General features: G+C 43.6%; 1 protein-coding gene across 2 annotated transcripts in view; it reads right to left on the minus strand.

The window, feature by feature from the left end:
• ZNF800 (zinc finger protein 800) overlaps positions 1-11,019 on the minus strand; it is a 53,252-nt gene that overhangs the window by 20,345 nt on the left and 21,888 nt on the right. The window contains exon 6 of one of the 2 annotated variants that reach the window (XM_075558628.1): positions 9,258-11,018. The exons of the other annotated variant lie outside the window; for it this stretch is intronic. Coding sequence (XP_075414743.1) covers position 11,018 — 1 coding nt within the window. The 3' untranslated portion in view covers positions 9,258-11,017. Of the gene's footprint in view, positions 1-9,257; position 11,019 lie in introns of those variants that run through there. 2 annotated transcript variants of the gene reach the window in all.

Genomic DNA, 11,019 nt, shown 5'->3' on the forward strand with positions numbered 1-11,019 from the left:
CATAGGGAAAACTATTATTACCTGAAAGAAGGAAAAAATCAATGCAAGTGAGAAGCTTTAAAGACACTGGGTAAATGAGAACCTCCGGGCTCCATATGAAATGAGGCTTCTGATTTAAAGGGTCCCCAATGCTAGAGAGCTAGAATTATTTCAAGCCCCAGCTAATAGCCCACCATTCCCAAAAGCACTGCTAGAGGGGGAAATGCCCAGAGATCATTTCGAGACCAAGAAAAGGGTCTAGTGACCATTAGAATGTCCTCAGAGATGCAAACTACCTCCCTGAAACAGGAGGCTAATACTATGAGTCATCCTCAAACCTGCTTCCATCTTTTGGTTAGAAAGCACCCACAGCCAGGAGTGAGGGGAAGATAAGGTTTAGGACTACCTCCCATCACCAAGGAAAGAAACGCAAATGGCACAGGCAGAAGCTGGAGAACTAATTGAAAAAAAAAAGAGTATAAAACCCTCTACCATCGAATCACTTTCGAGTCCTGTAATGATCCTACCGTTGCTATTTCCTGCCTGCCTGCCTGTAATAAGCCCTCATCCATCTCTACCCACTCAGCACATGTTTTCAAGCGCTATTGTGGTATAAGTTGGAGCCCTGATCGCATAGTGGTGATGAAATGCGCCGTGATCTGCAAAGTCAGCAGTTCAAAACTACTCATGGCTCCTCATGAGAGACTGGGCTTCCTACTCCCGTGAAGAAGGACAGTCTCGGGAACGCACAAGGGCAGTTCTATCCTGTCCTATAGGTTCGCTATGAGTCGCCATTGACTTGATGGCATGAGTTTGGTTTTTCCCAAGTTGTAAGTCAGAATCAACTTGATGGCAGTGAGCTTTTAGGTTTTGTGTGTGTGTGTGTCCCAAGCATCATGCTAAGCACAGGGCCTCTATAAGGCCCTCCAATAGGGAAACAGAAACTCAACAAACCAGATTAAAGGCTATTACAAATGATATTCAATGACAAGGAAAGGGACCAGTAGGGGAGTGGGCGAATCATAAATCGACTGTCCCAGTCAATCTCTGTGTTTAGGAAGCCAGTGGTGACAACAGCATAGAAGACAAATTGGAGGGGGAGTCCATTAAGCAACTATCTTAAGAGCGTAGGTCAGAGATAGGTGGCGAGTCCAAGGCGAGAAACCTTCAGAGGCGGGTAGATGGACATCCCCATCACTGCTTCAATAGAGTGCGAGAGGAAGAAAGCAAGCCGGTTTTCCCCAGGGCTCCCATCAGCCTACATCACTGTGGACGGAACTGTGGGTAACTGGGACCAGGCCACAGAAGGGTGGAACCATCTAGAAACTAAAGTTTGGTTTATTGGGTACTGGGTTTTAATAGCATTTAAGACACTGGAGCTACATGCACGTGCAACTTTGAACACAAATGGCCTTAAAATTAGGTGAAAAATCAGGGCTAGAAAGGGGGTCTGGGATCAGCAGCACAGAAGTGAGAGGAGATACTTTGGGAGGCGAGGATAAAAAAACAAAAGAGAAATAATCACGAGAACAAATGAAAAGTTATTGGCAAGAAAAGGATCCTCCAAGGGTTCAAGGTAGCATCCGGCATTCAATCCACATTCCTCAACGCTCCCCGTGCCCACTAGGTCGCAGGGACTATGCTGTCACTAAGGACAGAGAGAAGGCAGGACCACCCACCCACCTTTAAGATCCACATTTACATGGTCATTAATGACCTCTGAGCTTTTAGCAGTTCCAAAACACCAGCTGCTCCCCAGGAGAAAGACGAGGCTTTCTGCTCCTGTAGTGAGTTACAGTCTCGGAAAGCCACAGGGGCAGTTTTACCCTGTCCTATAGAGGAGCTGAGTTGGTATGGACTCAATGGCAGAGTCTGGGTTTGGGGGATTTTTTTTTTTTTTTTTTTGGTTTTCGGAGTGAAGGAGAGGGGAAGGTGGCAGTGGTCTTATATCTTTCCTTTGACCACTGAGCCAGTGATGTCTCCTGTACATCACGCACGCACCACCCTGTTCCTGGGGGCTCCGTGGCAATGGGATCCAGATGGAGAGGACCGGTAAGCGGTCCTCCAGAGCAGGGTGGAGACACAAAGGGGTAGGAAGAACCATTAGTAACCAGACAGGAGGCCCCTTGGAGTTTGATTTATTTGGGGATGAGAGTGCTCCTCGCTTGAGAGAGGAGCAGATGATGTGGGGTGGGAGGGGCTGTTGGAAGAAAATCTGGGGAATTACACTGGCAAGGGCAGAAGTGTTGTCTTTAGAACACAAAGAAACAAAAAAGCCCCAGAAGACCAGAAAAAACAAACAAGAACCAAAAAAAAAGAGAGAAAGAAATCTGATATCGAAGAGGGACTCGAAAAAATAGCCTCTACCTTTGTCACACCGAAGGAGCCTTGGTGGCAAGGTCGGCGGTTCGAACTCATCAGTGAGTGGTATGGTAGATAGATGAGGTTGCCTGTGCGTATAAGGTTACCCTCTCAGAAAACCCATGGGGGCAGTTCTGCTCGATGACTCCACTAGGTAGAAGGGAGCTTGATTTTGAGGTTGTCGTGATCTAGATAAGGTGGTCTCCTGCCAGGGGCTTGAGGCCAAGATGGAAGAGTTGAAGCAGGCAGTGGGAATGGGACACATGAATCATTCCTTCACATTGTTAACAGGACACAAAGGACTTATCCACAAGAGGGTGACTTCTTGTTTGGATCTGGGAGTGGAGCAGGGAGTGGGAATGTGAGCTCCATCTCAGAGAAATGGACAAAACAAAGGCAATATCTTTATAAGCACCCTTTAGAAAGCATCAGCTGCACACCCACACACTGAAACAGAGGATGGCGTATGCCACCTGATGATGGGCCCGTCCCTACAGCATTCCTATGCCTTTGAATTTGTCACTCTCACCTACAGGCAATGGCACCAGGAGGGCAGGAACTCACAGGCAGAGGAGCTACACGGATTAGAAGGTGAGGTATAAGAAGTGCTCAGCATGTATCGGTGGATCCGCTGTTTACAACGCCAGCACAAATGAGCGCTGCCCTGAATCTCACAACTCAAAGCCAGGTGAATGCAGGAAGCTCAAGGGAAAGCTCCATGATGTTTCCATTCTACTTTTCCACGAAATTGTGGATGTCCCCTCCTACTGTTTAAGAAGGGGGTTAAGAGCAAATACATGTATTTCAAGGACTATTCATGCCAGTAGTCAGGAGGAACTGAGGGTGGTAATAACTGCCCCTAGAAAGAAGGCTATTAGGCTAGCGAAGAAAATTAAGGGATTCATTAGTATGGGAAGGGTTAAAACCAACACTAGGGGAAGGGGGCTGATAGTTTAGTTAGCTGACCTTACTATAGACTATGGTATGAGTTGGTAGCATGGAGATTTGGGGGTTAGGTTCAAAACCTAAAATTCTAGAAATAAGAATTCAACCCCTCATTTTCACTCTGTATCAAAGTAACTTTTATCAGTCATATTTCGATGTTTGAGGAGGAATGCTTGCTGATATAATTGGGATAGAGACATGCCACAGGCACAATGCTACTGTGACGTACTGGTTGCACACTGGGCTGCTAACCAACCACAAGGCCAGCAATTCAAAATCACCAGCAGCTCCTTTAGGAGAAAGACGGGGCTGCTATTCCCATAAAGAGTTACAGTCTCAGAAACTCACAGGGGCAGCTCTACCTCTCCTAAAGGGCTGCTAGGAGTCGGCATCACCTTGATGGCAATGAGTTTCCAAAGTGTACGTGAGCAAGAGAGTTTTTCATAAAAGGTGCATCAAGTGATCACAAAGAATTGAGAGGAAGATGCTTCTACTCCATAGGAAGCAGACTGTTAGAAGTGGGGATTGAACACAAGCCAAAGTTACATCCGATAGCTCCATCACATTCTTGACCAGTTAGCAAAAGGTGCTGGAGCAAATGGCATCGAATTCCACACGGATGACAGGGCCATCATGTAATGAGAGACACTCACTTCACAAACAGCTGTGCACCTCAGTTTTATCACTGAGGTTACATCTGACTTTTCAGTCAACGGCTGGATTGATGTCAACAGAAAGGCAACGGACTTCAAATGTCAAAGCAAGATAACCAGAAGCAACGGGCTTTCAAGAACACAAGCACTCCAGTTGCAAGAGGAGCCCAGGCTGGCGTTCACCACCAGAGCGCCCAAAGACTGATGAAGCGCTCACTTGAGCAAGACATTATGCTGTATAGGTAGTCTACATACCCTTTGTCATAGTCTTTATAAATCTCTACAACAAATCTACCTAGACAGCAGCTTCAAACACTGTTTTCCAGACAAGAAAAATTGAGACAGTTAAGTATGTTCCCTGAATTACACAGCTAATCAATGGATCAGGCAGAACTTGAGTCAAAATCTGCATAACTTCATGTTTTAATCACCATGTGATTTTGCTTCCCCAAAAGATCGGGACAGATCCCAACACATGATTAACATTCAAGTGCCTGACGTTAAAGGAATGAGGGACGGGGCTAACGACCATGGCCGCCAGAGCTAGGCAAGGTGCAGAACTCACAAGTGGAAACGCAGGAGCAAGTCTTTCTTGAAGGATGTACTCAGGCCAGGCAGCGCCTGGAAGACAGGGGAGCCCGATGGGAACAGAATAGCTTTGTCTGAGTAAAAAGAAAGGCTGGCCCAAGAGGATAATGACACCAGGCAGGTAGGAGAGGAACTGCAGGTGCTGAGTACAGAATACCCTCCCCACGTTTCCTCAGGACCCAGAGGGACATTTGCTCAGTGGTGACAGGAAGTCCAGCCCACAGACTAAACTCATTCCTGAAAAGATTACATTCGAAGGCTTCATAACCCATTGCTACGAAGTCAATTCTAACTCAGTGACCCTAGGGCAAAGCAGAACTGTCCCATAAGGTTCCCAAAGCCGTAAATCCTGACGGAGGCCAACTGCCGTGTCTTCCTCGCGTGCAGCAGGAATGGAACCATTGACCTTGTTAGCAGTTCAGAGCTTCACCGTGGGGCCAAACGTATCAAAGTACCTTCTCTACCCACAAAGGGCATTGCTCAGCTTTTTAAAAAATGCTTCTGCCAAGCTGAGAAACAAAGCCTCATGAAAGCCCATTTCTGGGAGCCAACTTACTTCCCAAACAGTCCCACAGGTAAGAGATTAAAACTCAACATTCAAAGCCCGGGTTTGCAGTGATAGCTCTTGGCACTCACGGTTCATTTGGGCAAGAACTCCTCCTCTGATCATTAAGTTAGCACGTGCTCCTCTACTGACAGTGTTAGCAGACTACACAAAGCGAGGCGCCAGGGGGGCTGCGAGTTCTTGCTGTGCTGGCATCCAAAGGCGGCTGTGCCTGTGGTCCAGGCCTGGCCTTTTCTTCACTGCATCATCATTCTACTGCTTAGGCACTAGTGGTTTCTGGGTCTGCTTAGCAGTGTGCTCCAGTGGCCTGACCCAAGCAATGGAGTATCACATCCAATCAGTTAGAAGCCACAACCCCAGGTGGAGATCCCAGCACTAGCACTGAAGTTGGGGATATAAATGTCCATCCAAGGCTAGGGCCAAGTGTATTATTCCAGCATCAGAAAAAGGCCTATCCTGAACAGCTAGGTGTGTGAGTAAACCCTCCCGGCAGAGAATCTACAGGAAGGCGGTGCCTGGCTGGCGTCTGGTGGAAACCCCCAGGCGAGCCTTGGATGAATGAAGTCTTCCAAGCTCTGGAGGACAGTCACCAAAGCTATGCCTGACTTGGCCTGGCCGGCGCCTCCTTCTGGGAGGCTGCAGCTCCCCGCACTGAATGCTTCCTTTGCCACAGCGATGCATCTCGACAACGTTGGTTTCCTAAGAGTGGTTCTGCAATACTACCCGAGTAGCATCTGTTCCATGATGATCTTTTTGGCACATGACCAGAACTAACAAATTGTGTTAGAGGAAACATATTAATGAGCATTTGGGGATGGGCTGTTCTGGGGAAATAAACCCAGAAATAAACTATCATCGAGTCAACTCCTAGCAACCCTGCAGGGCAGAAAACTCAGCTCCACAGCATTCCCAAAGCTGTAAATCTTTGAGAAAGCTGGCTGCCCTCTCTCAGTGGCTGATGGGTTTGAACTGCTGACGGTTCAGCCAAGCACCACATCCCTGCACCACCGGGACTCTCCTTGGGGAAGTGAGCCGTAAAAGCTAAGCCTGGCTTACAGTGAGCGTGTTGCCCAAGGCCTTTCTCAGGATAAGTGAGAAAACTTGAGAAACGTCAAACTATTAGTATCGGGTTAGAAGAGCCTCGGTAACAAGTGAGATAAGTCGGTCATCTTCGTCATTCCAATTAAAGACAAAAGCACCACTTCAATCGGATGTGTAACAATAAAGTTCTCTGTTTTTAATGCACAAGTTGCTATCTGAACTCAACTTCAATAGGTACTTTTAAAAGTTCCACATTTGAATATGGTATGCACAATCACTTATAAAGAAGACTGCACATTTACTGTGAGCACGCCAGGCACTGTTCGGACAGAACGTATTACAGGCACTTTTCATTTTATTCCCCATATAACCCTGAGGTAAAAATATCCCATTTAAGAAAAAATACATATACCCCCACTTAGTATGAAGGCACAAACTGTTGAAGTAACTTGCCCCAAATTCACTTGGGAAATCATCTGTGAACCCAGAAAAGTCATGACCAGTAATCTGGTCCCATATCATTACACTAAGCGGCCAGTAAGGTCACGTAATAACCATGTTCTACAAATGGTAACGTGTAAGGTGGTGCTAACTGAAGTGTTAAATCTCAACTCTATCACCTATTTAGCTGTGAAAACTCAGGTCAATCATTGAACTTTTTTGCTTCCATTTTCTGGTCTACCAAACAGAGGTAACAAAGGAAGTTAGTTCAGAAGACTGCTGGTGAGAAGGCCCAAAGGATGCAAACGGTTATTAGCAGAACAGGGCTTGGCATGCACCTTGAAGCATGCCACAAATAGTGCTATTAGCTACTACTACAAATTCTCTATTTTCACCACCCTTCATCTTAGAGCAGACGGTATTTTCTAAAATAAGTGACACCTATCAATACTGACGCAATTGAGATCACGGGTCTCAAAGTACGTAACAACACATTTCTGAGATGGAAAAAGCACGACTTGCTTTAGTGCCACCAACAAAAGCTTCAAGTGCCCGAGTGTACATGTAAGGAGGGCTGTCCAAAACAATGGTGACATTGAGTCCCTGACCTCAAAAGTGTACACTCAAGGAAATGACTCCTGCTGAGGGGCCACACAGCCTAACTAAAACTTGGGGCATTTCCCCACGAGATGCCCTGTGGCCTTTGTTAAGCTCCCCTCCCCTTGTCCTAAGGTAGTGGTGGGCAGTATGCAGAGAAAAAACCTGGGAAGTAATGACCCTGCCAAACCCAGAGTGCAGTGGAACGGTCCAGGAGGAACAAAGCCTCTCGGGCCACCCTCTCTCCATCCCCAAACACGGTAAAATTACCTTGGTCGAGTGGTCTTTGTTAACTAGGAGAGAAGACATGGAGGGATAGGAGCTGGAGGCGGCTCCAAACAGAAGGATGCGAGCACAAATGCTGAGAGGGAGAATGAATTCAGAAAGTCAGAAAAGCCAAGTTATGGGACATTGATACTATACTGCCTTCTACCAGTCGCCTATCAGGGACCTTTATTCCTTTCCACTTCAATGCCAAGATCTGGAGGAGGAAATCAGGATTCCAACAGTCTGTATCATGCTTCCCTTTTTCAAGTGCGGCTTCACATCAATTGGAGTCTTAGTCCTAGTCTACAGGTTCCATCAGAAGTAAGTCCAAACCGAAGATCTATTCTTCCATAGGCCTTGTGCTGCAGGAACCTGGAGACCCAATTTCTCACTTTCTAGAGTACGTCTCTCTCCGTTTCAGTGGCTATTCTCGCTGAGAACTTTTGTAAGAGCACATCAGGAGCAGTTGTCTGCAGACCCAGCCGCTCACAGCCATACCAGCACGCCATCACGCCTCCAGAGAAAGTCCCCGTTCTCCCAGCACCCCAAGTCCAGAGTAAAAGCTGGGACGCTCCCACCACTGCATCCACAGGCTCTGCTCTTTAGAACAGCCTCTTAGCCAGAACGCATCACAACACATGCATTTCCAGAAATAAGGTGCAGGTACTTTTCAACCATCAAAGCAATCAGTCCCCCAAAACATTCTGCTCATGTAGATCAAAGTAGGCTAAATATTAAGGATGGATAATTTGTACACTCTTCCAGTTTTTTGTTTTGTAAGGCATCGAGAGGAAAATACAGACTGTGAACTAAAAAAAAAAAAATCGCTGGTTAAGGAAATGTGTGTATGGAGCACCTAGCCAACGTTAGCCACATGCCATCTAGTTCTCACACAATCCACTTAGGAAATCCAAAAGCTAGTCTTTCTCCCCTCCCCCACCATACTTACAAGTAGGTATGAGATAAGTCAAATATCGGTTAAAAAAAAACAAACAAAAACTCTTCGGTCGTCCAACCCACCGTAATGCATAGCCAGAATTATGTCTTACTATAAACAATCAACCAACCTCTGGTGGTTCTTTATCATTTTCACTACTAACCCTTACAGCAAAGGCAGCCTGTAGATATTTACCTGCATAGGCCCTGTGTGTAGTGTAGAACAGCTTCTGGCACACAGTTCTTAGACCTTGAATCTGAGCCTCTGAGATGAGAGCTCAAAGTCAAAATACAACCACAGGAAAGATGAAAACCAGAAAGGAGTAAGAATAATTTCTAATCACTAACCGGTTCATTTACGAATCCTAGTGTAATGCCACTAGTGGCCTGCCTCTGTCTGACGTGGTCCATTCATTTGGCTATTATGATAACATAGTCCTAACTTCTCTACCTACTTCTAACACAAGTCCTGACAGAGTGTTATTATTTTGCTCTATGATAAAAATTTTAAGTAATCTTTGGATCCCTCTTGCTTCCTATTAGTCTTGTTGTGCGCCCCCACTGTAATTACAGGGGAGGTCCACTCTGAACTGCCCTGTTTGAGGTGAGCAGATTAAGAGAATTCCAGCAATTGAGTGCCCTACACCATCAGCACACCAGTTCTCTTGTCTTCCCACAATATTTAACAAGGAAAGCAAACAGGAAAAGGTTGACATACAAATTAAGAGGATGCAGCAAAGGACTCCCCCCAAATGTTTAAGGAATCCTATTTTTCTCATTGGTTAGTGGTACTTAAGGCTGGACATTTTCTTTGGAATATGTCTTGTGTGTAGGAATGCATAAAAAGATAACACCTTGCAAAAAGTCAAACATACAGGTTTAATAATGTGCAACTGATGAAGATGGTTTATAAATGAAATACCACCTACACATTTAGTTCCCTAAATATATTATGCTATTAGTCATTAAAGTTAGACCTATAAGTACAAGTTTTCCATATGTGGAAAAGTAAATCTGCTTTTAAATTAAAGAGAAATTATTACTCTAATTCTTAAAAATAAAACTATCAGAATATAATTCAAGTGTAGCTGCTCAGAGTCACTGAATAAGTTTAAATTTGATAATAAAACATTTAAGTTTCAACCAATGCACCTTTGCTGAAGCCCATTTAGCTGAAATAACTTCGAGTCTGGTTTATTTCCGTCACATACATTTTTCCAACAAGAGCACGTACATTCAATATAGAACATTTCCAGCAACAGTTACAGTCCTTCTAGTTTCCTTTCACAGTATATTTTAGTGCAAAGCACTAGGAAGGGTAAATGTTTTTCTAGCTCGAGAAGCATTTTATTATGACCTTGTGGAGCTCCAACATTTTAAAATTGTATACAAAAAGTATATAGATGGACAGAGTGCCCCCTAGATACAGGTATGAACCTATATAAAAACATGGTATATTTTCTGTTGTACCTTTTAAAATTATAATTTGACACAAATTACTAAAAAATAAAATATTCCCTAAAAAGTACAAAATGTTAATACACAAAAAGCCTGCCCCAAATTTCATAAAGATAAATGTACTTCTGTTTCTCCTAAAATCTTGATTACAAAAATGGACAAGAATTCATTATTCTCCAAGGCTTACAGTAGGAATCAAATATTATCTAAAGTGGTCATTTAAGATTTTTCTTGGGAAGGGGAAAGAAAACAAAAATCAAGGTTTCTATCCCTATCTTTTTCTTTTCAAGCAATATTTAAAGAAATAAACTAGTATATTAGAAGTGGTTGTGCATGGATTGTCTGTATCTATAAAAACATCACTAAGTTATTACCTTCATATTAACACTAGTAAATGTGTGGGCTTAAGAAAAAGAAACTGAAAAAATTAAGTTTGCCATCTATCATTAAAGTGCTTGTGTATAAAATTTAAAGAAAAATAGGGGAATGTTTAATTTCCACAAAAACCTCAGATATTAACAAATGAAAAGGTAGTAATAACCCATACATGACAATGAACTGGAAATTTCTTAGAGCATCTTTTCTACAATGTAACTTTCAAACACTTAAGTGCTGGAGAATAAGTTAGGAATAAATGGATGTGAAAATAATTACAAATATTTAGTAAACTAAATATTCATAATGTGTTGAGACTTTTTGCTTTTTGCTCTTATCATATACTAACTAGAAAAAAATATATATGTATATATCTGTACATTCCAGATGAAAATTCTGCCAAATAAAGTAGAACAAAGCTAAATTCCCTATGATAAAAAGTCTATGTCAATTAAAAATCACCAGAGGTGATCTTTTCTTCAACAACCTATTTGGAAAACAAAGTTGGCAAAATGTTTGTTAGAAACAGTAGGCCAAATGCACAAGGTCAAGAACAGTTAGCTGACAGACTGTGATGACGTCACGTAATGTCACAGCTACTTGAAAGTGCTGGAAGAGGCAGGGAGGGCCTGAGAGACAAGTGGTCAGATGGTCATTAATTTAGTCAGAAAACAGCAGTTACAGTTGAATGTTTACGAAAATGGTTCTTTTTCCTCATAGTACCATCTGAAGATGTTTAGTGGTTCTAACACCAATTTAAAGTCTTTCCACAAAAATGAACTCCAAACCTTTCGTACATCACTTGAAGTTATC

Source organism: Tenrec ecaudatus, chromosome 9, assembly GCF_050624435.1.
Source record: "Tenrec ecaudatus isolate mTenEca1 chromosome 9, mTenEca1.hap1, whole genome shotgun sequence".
Classification (NCBI taxonomy): Eukaryota; Metazoa; Chordata; class Mammalia; order Afrosoricida; family Tenrecidae; genus Tenrec; species Tenrec ecaudatus.